Source organism: Musa acuminata, chromosome BXJ2-8 (genome assembly GCF_036884655.1).
Source record: "Musa acuminata AAA Group cultivar baxijiao chromosome BXJ2-8, Cavendish_Baxijiao_AAA, whole genome shotgun sequence".
In the NCBI taxonomy this organism is placed as follows: Eukaryota; Viridiplantae; Streptophyta; class Magnoliopsida; order Zingiberales; family Musaceae; genus Musa; species Musa acuminata.
This window is the reverse complement of record NC_088345.1, coordinates 30,293,586-30,310,802: the sequence shown is the minus strand read 5'-3', so window position 1 is coordinate 30,310,802 and position 17,217 is coordinate 30,293,586. Positions and strand designations below refer to the sequence as shown.

Below are 17,217 nucleotides of genomic sequence, written 5' to 3'. Positions count from 1 at the left end.
TTTTGGAGAAGTAATAATTTTCGAAAGAGATCCTGAAATTTCTATAATAATGATAAACACATCCTAATAAAAAAAATATCGATAAGGTGCTCAACACACTATAAACTAAAAGACTTTAAAATTTAAAATATAATTATTTAATAATAAATAATCCGTCCCCATTGAGGATTTTTTTTTTATAAAATAAATTACTCTCTCTCTCTCTCTCTTTTATAATTATATATTCATTCGCTGGATCTGCCTCCTACACCACCGGCCACCGCACATGCCGATTGAGAAGTCGATGAAGAGTCCCATCAATTCGGTCCGAAAGTTTGTTTATTTTAGTCAAAAGAATCTGATGATATCTATTTTGGTAAAGCTAATCTGACGGGATTTACTTTCCCCTACGATACAGACAATCGGGATGAACCTTTCATCACTTTCCTGTGAACTTTTGGCCGTGCCTTTGGGCAGCCAGCCATTCCGCAACCGAAACGTGTCCGTCCCCCCATGGCGACTGCCGTGGCGCTTGCCGCTCCTCTCCGCCTTGCGCCGTCGCGGCGCTGGAGGTTCTCCGCCGACTTGCGGGCGGAACCTCCTTCCCGCCGCCTATCGAGCCGAAGGGGGGCCAGCGCCAGTTTCCCGACGGCGGCCGCGACGGTCCCCAAGGTCCTGGACGACTCGGTCATCGAGCCATACGACATAAGGGATTACATCGAGCGGTCGAGGGAGTTGATCAAGCCGGACGGTGGTCCGCCGCGGTGGTTCTCGCCGCTCGAGTGTGGGGCTCGAGGAACGGACTCGCCGTTGCTGCTCTACTTGCCTGGTCTGTTCTTGGATGGATGGGTTTAGAATTCATATGCGTTTCTTTAGTATTTTAATATTTATAGCCTTTTCTCGTCTTCCTTGGGTATTTTCTCGTATTGATCGATCAACAAATATTTTCAGGAATCGATGGAACTGGGCTTGGATTAATTCGACATCACCAGAGATTGGGAAAGTAAGCGCTATTCTGGAAGCATTTCTTATGAACTTGTCTCCTACGAAGTTGTCATGCTTACCTTTGGTTTAAATTTGTGATACATTGTTTTTTAAATATTACAGGATTTTTGATATTTGGTGCTTGCATATTCCGGTAATGGACAGAACATCATTTGAAGGTCCCTCTCTCATGAACTTTACTTTGTGGAGTGATTACCGACACTTTTTCCTTTAAATGACCATAATGAATGGTAGATGAGCATTGATATATTGGTAATCATATTTTTACCTAAGTTTACACTCAAGAACTTTGGTTCTTTTGAAGTGGATGATGTCAAATAGGCAGTTGAGAGCTGAACTTGGGTCTAAACTGTCTTCTGAACTTCGTATTTTGTCTACCAAAAGCAGCAACTTGACTGATGTGGAAGAAGAAGATACGAGGGTGAGAGAGACATTGGGATATGAGAAACATAACCATTTTCTTTTATTGGAACAACTAAGAGCTAAGAGTTCATTAACAATTTATAAATCTCTAAGGGTTAATTCAAGACTGCCTCACAAGTCTCTCATCCCTATCCTGTTTTTAGACGATCTATACATTCAATATCTCAACCACCAAAAACCTAATTGATTGCCTCAGTTTACTAAGACAAATTATAGAACATTATGAATTCATAGTGCCCTGGAACTTAGTAGCTCTAAAGTTGATAATTTCAAATTTGGTAAATTAGATATTGATGTGTTGTAGCTTGGTGACTTGAAACCTGAATTATTCTTTCTTAATGCTGCCATTAATTCTTAAATTTATCCATGCATTAGATCATTTTTCCTAGATGAAAATAACTCATGCTTGATTCGTCATTAATGTCATCATGATAAATTGATAAATCGATAAATATTGAATGATGAAATGTGGAGTGAGTGTGAACATCGGGAGGAAGTTTAATCTTGCATGAACTATTATTAAACTTTTGAGAATTTGACAATGACCAATTTTTTCTCAAGCTTGTTGTCAATATTGTAGGAAAATGCTTCTTTTTTTGAAAGATCCACAAAAGAACTCCTTTGAAGACCTTTAGACGGGAATTCTTGTTGACATTTCTTTGTATTAGGTACTAGCTTCTTACATATTCACTAATCTTTGCCCTAATAATTGCAAAATGTTCTTCAACTCTGCGCGAAAAAGATGATTCAATTGTATTAACAGGTTTAGATAGTGAGCTGGAATGTAACTATTAACAATCTCAAATTGGATTCTTGCTAGTAGAATAATAGAATTATAAACAATTCAGCTTTTGGTAGCATGAAATCTCATTGTTTTGGCCTGTTTTACAGCAAAGCACCTTAATTGATTACCCAGAGTTATACTAACAACTCGGTTTGACCATGAATTTAAGAGTGGTAAGCACTATGTATGATAAGTTTGTGACAATTTTCTTCTGTAGGCTTCTTTAAAAGTGATTAAATAGTTCGGTGTCCCTCCATGATGTTTAACCACATTATTGAGATAAAGATGAGTAATATAGGAAGCATAGATAGTCCATTTACAAGAAATAAAATGTGTCATTTTAGCAATCCATGAACAAAAGGATCAAATATGTACCTCTTTTGAGTTTTTGGTAATCCAATCATGATATCCATGTTAATATCCTCCTAAGGGAGTAATGCAGTGTATGCACCAAAATTTTGAGCTCATCCTACACAAAATTGATATATCCATCATTTATTTACATAAAGAGGGATAGCACAGTAGATTATAGGCTAGAACTATTTTTCTTTAATGAGAAGAACAGTTCTCTAAATTTAACTAAGCATATGACTTTTTACAAATTTCAATTGAGGAAAAAAATCCATATAGTTGATCCCCAAGTAGTTGGGACTTACGACTTTGTTATTGTTTTGTTGTAGAAGAACAATTCTATTCCTACCGAAATGACCTTTCTATCCATCGGCATATATAGTCCTTTATGCACCTTACCGTATCATTTTGGGATGCAAAGATGAATTCCTAAAAGAGGAAATCATTTTAAATAATATAGTCTTTGTGATAACCCTCTTTGCGTGCTTCCAAATCTTTTCAAAATTTTTATCATTAGATTAGGTGTCTCTTGTAACATCAAAGTCTTCAAGGTGAATACTTATAATATTATGAAATGCCAACTATCTACTGAGTGCATCAACCCCTTGACTAAGAATATGAGATTTATTTACTAGACCCAAACTAAGCAAGAAACATGTACGGGATTAGTTTCAGGCACATTTCTTTTGTTTAGGAATGTCAAGTGCATCTATTGAAGGGTTCATTTGTAGGTTAATGTCAACTTATATGGCATAAAACTTTAAATCCATCAACAAGTTGAATTTGTTATGGCTAACTGTCCAATAGCTCTTCCATAAGTATATAGTGCTTGAAGTTTGATAACATTTTTTTTAATTTTCATTGTCACTCTTTGTCCTTTTTTAATTTCTGAGAGTAAAAGGTGACTCACATTTAGGTTATTTACATAGATTATTTAGCTAAATCATATAGAATTACCTTGGCTAAAGTTTGTTAAATGGAATGTTATAAGAAATGCTACTAATCCTTATCCTATCTAGCTGTGATTATTCTCTAATACACATATTGATGTAGGCCAAGTTGATGATGAGCAAAGAAAGTTTTTTATATGAAAATAGAGGAAGGGAAAGAGAAAGGAAGGATAAAATAATAATTGAAAAAGATATTTGAATAAAAACCATCAGACTTACTCTGACTCGAGGAATAACTTTTAGGGATGTAGGCCTTGGACCTCCACAAGTCATCTCATACATGGACAATGCAATCTTATGATTAGGAAAAGAAATGACATCTTATATCACTCATACATAGTCTGAAAAAAAATCAATCATTCTGTGGCTTTTAGCTATAATTCCATTCCCTCCTTTTCTGAAACCCAAGTAGAAGAATAAAAAGGAAAAATATATTAATAATGAAAAATTATAATTACATCAAAGCAAATCAATCGGCTAATGCTTTTGTTGTTTGGACAAGTAAATTTTCAAATTTCTTTCAGCAAATAATTTTCCTTTGTGAGAGTAAATCTGATTGATAGGATTATACCTTTGTAGTATGATGAAATTACCTTGCCGGGATGAAATCTTCAATCAAGATATGCAATATTCTATTAAACGATGTTTTGATTTCCTCCATCTTTTTCTTCTCCTTGTGCAATTTAGGAAACTAAATTAGCAATATTGGTGATGTTGTCATGTGGCATTATGACATTTGCAAATGTCACCTAAATTAATAAAATTTATTAAAAATAAATAAATTAAAATGATTTCGTTTTATATGCTTTACTGCATAGGAACTCATGCCGATTTTAAATAATTGAAAATTGGATCGACATTGATAACAAAACATCTTTGCTTGACTAAAAGCTTTGATACCAAATTTGATTTAGAACAAATTCATGATGAGCAAAGAAAGTATTTTTTTAATTTGAGAATAGAGAAAGGGAAATATATTAATTGAAAATGATAATAGAAAGGAAGATAACTGTTAGACTTACCTTACTTTTACTGTGGATAAAGACCACATTTACTGTGGAAAGATAAAAACTTCAATTCATTCAATCATACTATGGCCTTCAGTTACAATTTCTTTTCCTATTTTTTATAAAATCCAAGTAAAAGGTAAAAAAAGAAAATGCAGAAATAAGGAAAGATTATACTTGTTTGAAAGCAAATTAATTATATAGTATTTTTACTTCAGAAATGATGTTGGTTCTTCATGCTAACTGTCTTAAGTTTTGTTGTTTAGGTGGTTAGGCATATCAATTCAGATGTTTATGATAGGCAAGAATTTGATGCTTCCTGGACTTGCTGTTTATTTTTAGAATATTTACTTCTATGACATGATAAGAACTTTTTTAGGATCCTTTGTATTGTGCCCCTGTTCTCATCAGATGTTTTTGCATTTCTCTTTGTGTGTGGCTACACCTCTAAATTTGCATGCTGTAAATGATTATTAAATTTATTCTTGGACTGTTGTTTGAATATGGTATATCTAGATCCATCGAGTGCCACAAGTCACCATCTTTAGTCAAGCTGTGGAATACTGTTTGCTTGATTAGTATGGCACAAGTTGTCAACTTATGAAGGAAAGTTATGCTTTAATTGATTAAAGAACTCGATCTCTTCTATGTGAAATAAAGACTCTTATAGATGCATTTATTTTTCATTGTCTTGTTTGATCTATTTCATCCAATTTACTTTAGTGTCGAATCAGATCCAAGGCACATACACATGCATTATCAGAATGCAATTTATCCCATTTATTATCCTAGATTTGTCTTTAAATTTAAAGAACGGTGAAACTTGATCACATCCAACTGACTAGAAAGCCTTTGCTATTAATAGTCGTCCAGATATGTCTAAATTAAGTATCAATTGTTGAGACATGGATGAGATTGCAGTAGAGCAGGTTGTGCAATGAGCAGACAGTTGTCATTTGATTTATGCTCTACTTATAAGCTTTTCGCTTATGCAGGTCTTGTTGAATATGTCGAAAGAACAATCAACTCTGAAAAGTCTTACTCACTGAACAAGCCAATATATCTTGTTGGCGAATCCATTGGTGCATGTCTTGCTCTTGCTGTCGCAGCACGCAACCCAGATTTTGATTTGGTTATGATTTTGGCCAATCCAGGTTTACAACAGTTTATTTTGCTTTGTCATGAAGTAGTTGTGTTAAGGAAGTTGTTAAATTACTTATTTGATTCTCCACTTAGTATCTCCATGCTTGATCTTATATTGCAGCTACGTCCTTCTTGAAGTCTCAGCTTCAGTCTGTCTCAACTTTCTTAGGGATCCTGCCTGAACCACTGCATGTTACAATCCCATATTTTGTTAATTTCATTACAGGTTTGTGGATAACAACATATGCCTTCAACTTCTAACTGGGTGATTCTTATATTAGCTTAGAAAGCCAATCTTAGGATTCACCGTGTTACTGGCTCAACGGCTCATTATGCATATCAAAGTAGCAAGAATGATTGATACACTACTAGGTGTACTATTGGAATCTTAAATAAGCTTTATCTGAAATCAGTTGACCTGATAATGATCCAAAGAGTTGAATGGGAATTAGATGAAATGTATCTGTGTGGAGACTGACATTTATTTGTATCACACATTCTGCATAACACATGGACACATACTGTAACATTTGAAGACCATGACATCCAATTCCAATTGATCTGCTCACCAGGTTTATACCTCTGGAAGTCAGTAAAAACATTTGCAGTCTTGATGGCATATGATGCCTTTTTATCTATAATTTTGACCAGATGGTTAATTTTTGGTAATATCTCTGGAAATAAAGTTCTAAGGCCATGATGTCAATGAAGATGTAGAATGCATTCATTAAATCAAAGCTCTCTGTTGGGTTGTTGATTCTCTTAATAACATCTCCAAAGCTTTGATTGAACAAGTTGGAAAGTGTCCAAGGACTTCCATTTTACGAGACCTAAATTTATAGACTAATATGCCAATATGCAACTATTGCTCACTTTAACATTCATCATTTCACTCAATCTAATAGCCCTAGTATGTATGAAAATAAATAAGATGAGATTTAGCAATCTTCTGACTGGTATCATACATTAGGGGAAGTGGCTGTGCAACTCGAGAGAATCCATCTGTTTTGATGTTTAACTTTGTCCAATCACAGTAGTCAAGGAAAGTATATGTTATTTTGGAGATCTGGAGAAAAAGTAACTTCTTTCATTGGTAGTGATCCAGAGCAGGGATCTGGGATATGTAATAACAATCACACAAGCATGATATATAGGGAAAATATTTTCAGCACTGGATTCATTCGAAACCCAGAATTATGAAGTTAGAGAATCAAACCTCTAATAGACCAGTATCAATTGAAGAAACAGAGTAAACAAGATTCAAGAATAACATCAAAGAAGGCTGCTCCATCAGATACCCTGGCTTCTCTAATTCTTGATAGTTGATACAGAATCTTGTAATGACAAAATAATTTGGCTACCAAGTATCTTGCTATAAGTCTAATAGTTAGAATTACTTTGATGTACCCAGCATAAATAGCTATCATTTTGATTGGAATTAGTTGGATCCAAATTCTTTTTAATAAAGAATAGAAATTGTCATGCATGGAAGTGTTTGTAAATTGGAACATCTTCATATTTTTATAATATAGTTTGAACCAGGGATCCTTGTGAATAAATCTGGGTGATTAGAAAAAGCTTACTGCAATGTTTCTCCCTGATGCAGGCATCGCAGTCAGTCTTGTATCAGGTAGATTAAATCTGGTTTAGTCTTCTATTTGTTCCTTGTCATGGCATCTGTCTTGAAGAAGTGCCTACTTTTGAGATATCCTGAGTAGGCTGATATTAGGCGTTCTTTATATGCGTTAGTGTCACTGGAAAATATGCTTTGGAAGATGCTTGATGCTACTATGATTAGGAATAAATTAGGGAGGGGAAGAGAGAAATGCTACAGGAAAGAAGGAAGAGAAATAGAGAGGGTCAAGGAGAGACATAGGTAGAAAAAAGGGAGGAAGTGATTTAATAGATAGAGCATAGAGGATGAAAAAAATGAAGTGTAATTTAGTTGGAAGTCTTGTATGTTCTAGGTTTTTTGGATCTCTTTTCTTCTTTGTTGTTTTTTATCTGTGACTGTACTCTCACAACAAATCATATTCTTTTTATGGTACATCACTTGGCAGTTAATCACTATGTCCATGTTCTGATCCCTTTACCATGGAGACAACTACCTCATCAGTGATCATTGACTATTTTAAGCTGTTTGATGTTTGAACTATTATCTGGGTATGTTTCTGATCTCTTGAAACTTCCATTGTTGATAAGTTGTGTTGTTCATTTATATCAACATTGATGTTTCTCAGCCAGTATATATTCAGCTCATTCACTATTGTTAATCCCAAATTTCAATGTTCATAGGCACTTGGATATTTCATATCTCTCAATGCTATTGCACTATTTGTGCTTTCTCCTTTTCAGATCGGTAGAATTAGTACTTTTAGGTGTCAACAGAACCTTAGTATTTTCTGGCTAGAACCACCTTGCCTACCTCCAACTTCCTTTTCTTTCTTCATTTCTTCTCTTTGGCTAACAAAAGTTTGTTTAACCTCCCATCTTCCATTTGATTAAGCAATTAGTTGATGCTAATGTGAAAGCCTGTTTTTCTTACTATTCCTAGTCAATCACCCATAACTGCAATGGACAAGGGGCTGATTGTTGTAGTGAAAAGCCCAAATAGGAAACACAACTGAGAGAATAGGAAAAAAAGACAAAAGAGAGGAAAAGAGAAAATCACATACAATTACAGCACAAGATTTATGTGGTTTGGTCAATTGTTCTCTCTCTCTCTCTCTCTCTCTTTCTCTCTCTTTGTGAACTAGCTTTAAGACTATAACGATGTCTGACAAGTTCTCCTTAAGTCAACTGGACATACAAGCTCAATATTTTCTAAGGATTCTGTTGTTGAGAGTGGTCTGTGCGGTGGGTACTTGTTCTGGCACTAATTAAGCAATCAATAGACAATGCCACATTCTAAAACTTGGGCTCATCCGCTGCACGGCATGGATGGGACAAGCAATAAACCACTTGTTACAAGGCTGACAAGGGTGGTGCAAATAGAGCTTCTAAGATCCTCTTCCTTTAACTAAATTCAGTATAATTCATTAAATAGCTAAACTAGATCCAATTTCCTCAAGTCATTTTGAAGATATGAAGGATTTGTAGGCATGCAAGACATGATGTCCTATATTGGCCATTTTATATTGCACCTTCAATCAAATTTTTGAAAGTGAAAGTTGGTTAAATGAGACCAGTAGTAAAGCCTTTTTCTTTTCTTAGCTACAAAAATAAACATTGTTCTCACTGATTACTATTATAGAATATTTACTATATTTGTGCTGAATTGTACAGAAATAGCTTGATTTTAGTTAAAAAGATGTCCTTACTGACATAGTAAGGTCTTGTGTCCATTTAATTGGTTAAATGAATTATGATGCTTTACTTTGAAACACAAGTGCATTGGCATTTTTCTGACAATTTACTTGTTCTTTAGGATATCACTTGACATTTAGGGATCTACCTGACAACTTCAATGACATGTTGGCTGACCTTTCTGTGAGTGATTACTAATATTACAGAATGAGAGAAACTTATTTTGGCCAACTTTAACTTTTGTATTTTTATATTGCAAATATTTTGTTAAGTTTGCTATTGGCACTGTGAATTTTTGCCTTTAATATCAATGCCCGCTGGTACAACAAAGCTATTTATTTTTTATTTGTTTTGGACTTCTGTTTCTAGAGATAACTTAAGGAGATAGTTCATTATTGAGGCTTTAACTATGGCACCTTTTAGCTACCAAAGAGTTAATATATGGTGGCAGGCACCTCACTGGTTACAATTTAATTGGCTTTACATGCTAGCTTTAAGGAATTATATTAAATTGTTGGTTATGCATATTTTTTGTTGGACATAATTATATTAAGAGTTATGCTTTGTTGCTGAAGGAAATAATGATTAAGATGATTGTCACCTATTTTGGATTATGCTGTACTAGTTACCTAGTGGATTTTCCCTTAAATCCTTTAATTCTGCATACTGCATATACAGTTCTTTCTTATGCTGTTCTTGTGTTTGTTTGGTTTGCTTACACTTTGTGTTCTGTTGTAGAAATCTTTATCCTCTTATAGGGTTATTTCTACAACATAAATTAGATTTCCTATTGTAATAATACCTTGCAAAAAAATTGGTTAAAGTGTTAAACTAATAAAAGCTCATAGACCTTTTGATCTGATTAAGAATTTAAATGTTGAACATGCCACACTTACGATAATCAAGGAATGCTATTTTGCTTGGACTAGGACAAAGTGCGCGGTATGTACAAGTATGGGTGTTAACTTGTTGGTATATGGACTGCCCCCATTTCGGATGGTTTGGTCATGTAAAAAAATGTATCTATGCCTTAATCACTTCTCCTTGTGCTCGCAGGACCCATCACGAGATCCTCCATTATGCACCAACCAGTGATTTAAATAGGCGCTCGGGCGCTCGCCTAGGCGCTTGGGCGAGGCGAGGCGAGGCCCGAGCGCCTCGCTTCAACGGGGCGCCGCCTAGGCGCTTGCCCGAGCCCAGGCGTCGGGCGCTTCGGGCGAGTGCCCGAGTTAAACCAGGCGACCGAACTAGTGTTTTACGTCTGATTTAGTCTCCGGTGCTTTAGTTGGGTCAATCGAACCAACTAAATCACCGATAAGCTCTCTCTTACGATTTCCTCGACATCCCCAACCCTAACACTCGCGATTTTGCCGTCGAGATTTCTTCTCCGCTGTCATTGCTCTCTGCTGCTACTGCCACTGTCGTTACTCGTCGTTGCCACAATCTCTGCTCGTCGACTTCTCGCTGCTGCCACAATCGTCGCTCATCGCTATTGTCGTCGCTCGCCACTCGCAACTCCCGCTCCCACTCCCACTCCCACTCCCACTCCCACTCCCGCTGCCGCTTGCAGCTCCCGCTCCTGCTACCGCTGTTGTTGCCTCAGTAGTCTCGGTCTTCTCACACTCTTCTCACTATACTATTAACAGTATATTAACAGTATACTGCTAACTGTATACTAATAATAGTTTTTTTTTATTAGATTAATAATATATTATTTTGATTTTAATACTATTAATTTTTATTTATTTAAAATTATTGTTAGGTTTCAGAATAAATGACAAGTGTACAGAGCAACTCAATAGATTTGATGTAAAATTTTATTGTTTTGATTTTTGAGACTTTTTATTAATATGACATTGTGATTTTGTACTCGATTTTCTTAATTTAATAGCATATTTTTTATTTAAATAATTATATTAATTATATTATATATTTTTATATTTTACCATCTCGTTTCGCTCGGGCGAGCGCCTAGCGCCTCGGGCGTTTTTGGACCTTGGCGCCTTTTGACGCCTAACGCTTTTTAAATCATTGGCACCAACACAATGTACTACCATCGCCTATCGGGCAGGTGCCCACCCCCTTCTTCCTCTTCATCCTCTTTCCTCCATAGCTTCATCTTCATCCTTTCTCTTCTTCCTCTTCCTCTTTTTGTCTTCTCCTTTTCAACCATTGCCTCCTTTTCTTCCTTCCTTTTTTCTTCCTTCTTTCCTCCTTCCTCCTTCATCACTATTGCCATATGTTCCTTCCTCTTGTCCTTCCTCTTTGAGTCACTAGTATGTATTAGTGTACCAAATTGTCACGAGCTTAGCATATGTTCGACACTCTCATCGAAGCCTTTGTTTATGTTGCATTTGCTCATCTGCTACATCTTCCCTCCTATGCTTTAGCTGCAATGCTACTCCAACTTTGTTCCGCTAATGCTGCTTCAACTTGCTAATGACTTTAAATTCTGAATTGAGATTAATCGAGTTGTATCAATCTTTGCTAGCACCTACGGATCCTTCGGATAAAGAAAAAGACCTTTCCTATTGTGTGTTAGTCTCTCGAGCATCTTGTGTTGATTGAATTGGATGAATACTTGTTGGAGGTTTAACTAGCATCTCCTCGTAAAACTTAAAGTTTTGAAGCATTATCGTCCGTAAAATTTTCTCATCGATTCCTCTTCTACATCGTCGTCATCTCCAAATAGGTTCACATCACAGCTCCTTTTGATTGCCACTCTATTTGGAAATAAAATGGATAAGCTACCTTTAGTAGAATTGATCACCATCAATGAAGATTTGGCAATTGTTGTCTACTGCTAAGTACTCCTTGGGTCTTCGAACATATATAGAGCTCTACTGTTGGATAACTAGGAGAATTGGGATACTCTATTTCACCCATTCTACCAAAAGTTGAGAAGGGTCAAGTTACTTGAGTTTGCTTGCTTCCCCGATGATTATACTTCATGCACTAAGTTAGTTACTATGCTTTGTCTACTCTTTGCTCACACTTATAAAGCACTCGAAATGTCACACTTCTTATACTGAGTTAGCTACTGTGATTCATTATCTTGTTATTATCGAACTTTCGTAATACAAGTAATAATGCTTGAAAAGAGCAAAATTTTGCCTCGACTAGAGCAAGTCTCTGTTGGATTTGGTCATCCTTTGGGATTTTACCAACTTGTCCATCGTTTGCACCACTTACTCTTCTAAGCAGAGAAAGGTACAACACCACTTGGAGTTTGTCATAGGTCTTATAAAGTTCCTGGCCATTATAATTTTGCCTTATCTTGGTATTTAGAGTTTGCCACTATATTCTCCATCTTCTTGATCCCCTTTTATGACCATATTACTCTCCCTCCATGAGAGCAAGGGATCGATGACTCCACATAAGTCCTACCTTTGCTGTACAGTGAAGCTCTTATATGTCCATGGCTTTACAATCCATCATCTTGCACCGACATTCCTTTTCTTCACAATCAGTAGATTCGTCACTATTGCATTATGACCAAGGTATGCAATACCAAGGTTCGCCTTACTACCGGCGTTTCGACCCGGGCTCGGTACGGTACGGTACCAGTGTACCGAGCGGTACATCAGGGCGTACCGAGCGGTACACCCTAATGTACCGAGTAATTATATATTTTCATACTGTAGCAATGCTACAGTATAATACTGTAGCAATGTAGCGGTACCGGGCGATCCACGTACCAGTACGTACCGCCCGTACCGGGCGGTACGATTCGGTATGGCAGACCTTGTGCAATACCGTACCGTACCGGTGTTTCGAGGTTGGCTCGGTACAGTACGGTACCGGTGTACCGAGCGGTACACCAGGGCGTATAGAGCGATACACCCTAGTGTACCAAAAAAATTTATATATTTTCTTCATTACTGTAGCATTGTAGCACTGCTACAGTATAGCACTGTAGCACTATAGCGGTACCGGGCGGTCCGTGTACCGGTATGCCATCGGACTGGTACGTACCGCCCGTATCGAGCGGTACTATTCGGTACTGCATATCATGATTATGACACTCCTCCGAGTCTACTTTCATTTTAATTGATACTTGGATTGGGGTAGCTAAGTCCCTCTGGACTTGTCATTTTCTTACTTCTTTTTGAATCACATGCTTCAACACCTTTATGTCCTCCTCCAAGTAGTTTCCCTTTGGTTGAGGTAAAGATATCTGCAACTCCCACGTATGGCCTCCACTATCATGTTGCAAGGCTTGCCCTGATTATGTTCTCATTTACATCCTCGATAGAAATGTTCACATGCTTGGTCTTGTCCACTGACTTGTCGGCCTCCCATGAGTGATATGAGCTTTGGAGCAGTCAACTCTCCAGTGACTCCGATTATACTTTCTTATGATCAATTCCCTCACGCGACTCATTAGTACTTGAATTTGAAAGATTCACCTCTGTGGTATAGTGGCCATTCGTCGATGTACAAGGTTTTCATCTGATGCAAATTTGATACATGTACAAAATGCTTGCCTCTACGGTATCATGATATTTACTCCTTGAATCTATAGCCCCTTGTTACCATCATGTTGCTCACCGAAATAGAGCTCCTATCAGCTTCAACCATCCCTCCGAATGATTAAGTCCCTCTCAGGACTTCTGGTTGTATCTCGTTGCCTCGAACCATTGCACCATGATCTACTGCACCGTGTCACCTCTTAGTGACGTCTTGATGTGGTGAATTTGAACTGCAATCTCTCCTTGTGTGGCCTTTGCCAACATATTGCAAGGCCTCCATCACTTCTAATTATATTTGCTCTTTCGACAATCGACTTTCATGCACCCTCACTTGGGTCATTCACGCACAAAGCACAGCTTTAGTGTTGGGAAATCTGGGGCAACATCACATGCGCAGCAGAAGAACAGAAAAATAAAATCCCAGAATTTCTTGCAGAAAAGGTTTCTCGTCATCGTGTGAAGATTGGTGTGCAAAATCCCGCAAAATAAAAAACTGTACATATGTAAAAGATATGTTACCTAAGGAGATCGTATATCCTTGAAAGCCTATAGATCTATCGGAGAGGATGAAGGAGGTCAACTATCCTCCTCTCTGGCGGTGATCCACAGAGCAGGCACTGCGAAGACGCTCCTTAAATTGCTGCACAATCCTTCTTTCCACGCGCACTACGCGATCAAGAAGGGGTCGACCCTTCTTGCTGTCCACATGCCCCAAACTGGGGCTATTGGCTGAGGAGGAGAGGGAGAGTGGAGTATAGGAGGTGGCAGCCAAAAGGATCTAGCCTATGACCTATTTAGTTACTTCTTATTTATAGAGGTCCCTGAACCCTAATGGATCCTGCCCTATTGGGTACTAGATTTCCATCCAACTACCTAAGCCTTTTGGATTAGTGGATTTTTACCTAATAATCTCTTAATGGCTCTTATTATATCTTATCCACAAGATTCAATAATTCAGGGACTTATTGGATATCTAATAAGATAGGGGCTCCAACGGATATTTCATATCTGAAACTTTATTTGTTGCAACACCAATCATATGTGTGTGACCCTCTAGGCCCAATATCGAGCTGGTCGTGAGTCATACATGTTAAAACTCCTTTTGACTTAATGAATTATTATCTCCATAATAATTCACTCGACTCGTCGACACACTCAACATAAAGTGAGAAAAAAATGTCAAATAAATAATGAACAAAAAGAGTATGTATCGTGTCATACATGCTATTACTCACGTGATTAGCTTGTAGGGCACCTTTGACTAGTAATCTCCCACTTGACCTAAAGCCAATCACTTATGTGTCTGATCCCCATCAGACTTCTATGATGCTCAAAGACAATCTGAGACAACGACTGTGTTAGTGGATCTATGATGTTATCTTCGGATAAAACTTTTTCCACTGCTACATCTCCTCGAGCCACGATCTCTCTGATCAGGTGGAACCTCCTCTGAAAGTGCTTGGACTTTTGATGAGACATAGGTTTCTTGGCTTGAGTAATCGCCTTATTGTTGTCGCAATATAAGGGAATCGACTCCTTGCTGCCTGGCACGACTCCCAGATCCGTGTTGAACTTCTTCATCTAAACTCTCTCTTTTGCTGCTTCTGCCGTAGTAATATACTCAACCTCTGTGGTCGAGTCAGCAGTAGTATCTTGCTTAGAACTCTTCCAACATATCGCTCTTCTATTCAGGGTAAACACATACCTTGAGTTAGACTTGCTATCATCGACATTAGATTAGAAACTCGGGTCCGTGTAGCCCTCAACCCTAAAGCTACTTCCTTCATATCCCAACAAAAGATCTTTAGTCATTTTCAAGTACTTAAGGATATGCTTTACTACCTTCCAGTGTTCCAAACTTGGATCCACCTGATATCTACTCGTAAAACTTCGAGCATGCGCCATATCAGGCTTGGTACATTGTATAACATATATGATAGATCCTATTGCTGAGGCATAGGGTATCCTATCAATGTCTGCCCTTTCTTTAGGAGACTTTGGGGACATGCTCCTAGAAAGTGATATCTCATATCTCATCGGTATGAGACCTCTCTTGGAATTTTCCATGCTAAATATTTCGACAATGGTGTCTATGTACTTGGACTGGGACAAGCTAAGCATCCTCTTGGATCTATCTTTATAGATCTGAATCCCCAAGATATAAGATACTTCCCCTAAGTTCTTCATAGAGAAGTATTTAAAGAAAAAACTTACAATTTGGAATTCTTGATCTTAAACAAACATTGACTATTCTCAACCTAAATCTTTCTTGTAGTTGGTTTAAAGTAACAAGAATTACCTTGGAGACATTTTAATTTTGACAACTTGAATTCCAACAATTGCAAACATGATTCTTTTTTTGAGCTGTGAAAAAACGAGGATTAGAAGGCTGACCAAAATGATATGAATGCAAGCAAGGGAAGAGCACTAGTATCATATTGAGGCCAGTGCTACTCAATGCGCAGGGCACACACACATGTTTACACGTCATGTCTATACACATGGATGGATTAACTAGAGTAAAAAGAGGGGAGAAATACATTGATTATTGATTAAGTTACCTTGTAGTATATAAACTATTTTATTGTCTCAACCAAAGATTGAAATTTCGTATCGTACCGGAGTTTCGAGATTCACTTGGTACGGTACGATACTGTATACCGAGTGGTACGATTCGGTATACCGCTCGGTATATATAAAAGTAAAAAAAAAAAACTGATGGCCTCGTCGCCCTTTTCGGCACGTGGGGTCCACACGCGAGCAAAAAGCCGAGGCGACGTCGCCTCTTTATATATATATATATATATATATATATATATATATATATATATATATCTGCCCGCGACGTTGCCTCTTCTCCCCGCGATTGTAGATTCTTTTCCCCGCACCGAGAGAAGTCGCCGACAAACAAGGAGGGAGAGCGGCGCCGATCTCCAGGTTTTCCTCTTCTTCTCCGTTTTCTTTCTTCCCTCGCTTAATACCAACCTTCTCCCTTTCTTTCTTCTCCCTCGGTCACCGTTCAGGGTGGAAACAACCCCAATCGACCATTGCGGGCGATCTGTGTACCGGTCTACTGGCGGACCAGTATGTACCGCTCAGTACGGATGATATTATTCGAAATTGAAGACCTTGGTCTCAACCAAGGTTTTAAATCTCGTACCATACCGGTGTATCGAGTTTTACTCGGTAAGGCACGGTACTAGCGTACCGAGCGATATGCCTAAAATAGGCATAAAACCCTCCGAAAATACTTAAAAATAGAAAAAAAAGTTAAGATAGGGTTTTGATTCTTTTGAAGTTAGAAATAAACATATATTTAGTATAGTTTTAGCAAACCTAATGTAAATTAGGTAAGAATAATATCATATATCTTTTTCGGGCTTTGAGGAGAAGCCTTGTGCAAGGTTTGTAATTTCGGTCCGTTCCAGATCATCCTTTCATTAATATTGAATTATCTATAGAAACGAACGATGGGCCTTCACGAGTGGTGGATCGTGGTCCTTGATTCTATGTATCTATATATTAGTATGTAATGTTTGTCGGACCTAATCTTGAAATTGATCTCACGACATAGTGTATTGATACAACATATGTCATTAGTGCATCAATGTGGTGATTGTTGTAGGTTGATCATCGTGAATCACGTGTCTAAGGCGGCTCCTGAGGCATGTATTGGTGAATGTCAGAAATTCTACATTCGCTATAGGATTCAAATGAATTAAGTAATCACATGTGTAGATATATTTGATATTACCACCAAAACGAACGATGAGCCTCCATGAGTGGTGGATCGTGGT

At 37.6% G+C, this 17,217-nt stretch overlaps 1 protein-coding gene across 5 annotated transcripts in view; it reads left to right on the top strand.

The window, feature by feature from the left end:
• The first annotated feature begins 407 nt into the window (after window positions 1-407).
• The window catches only part of LOC103994870 (phytyl ester synthase 2, chloroplastic), a 47,826-nt gene continuing 31,016 nt past the window's right edge, over window positions 408-17,217 (top strand). For 2 of the 5 annotated variants that reach the window (XM_009415319.3, XM_018830631.2), the window contains exons 1-6: window positions 409-808; window positions 931-982; window positions 1,087-1,142; window positions 5,495-5,653; window positions 5,764-5,868; window positions 9,070-9,131. In XM_009415319.3, coding sequence (XP_009413594.2) covers window positions 493-808; window positions 931-982; window positions 1,087-1,142; window positions 5,495-5,653; window positions 5,764-5,868; window positions 9,070-9,131 — 750 coding nt within the window. In that variant the 5' untranslated portion in view covers window positions 409-492. Of the gene's footprint in view, window positions 809-930; window positions 983-1,086; window positions 1,143-5,494; window positions 5,654-5,763; window positions 5,869-9,069; window positions 9,132-17,217 lie in introns of all 5 variants that reach the window. The other 3 variants (XM_009415321.3, XM_009415317.3, XM_065121277.1) reach the window with 3 other exon arrangements.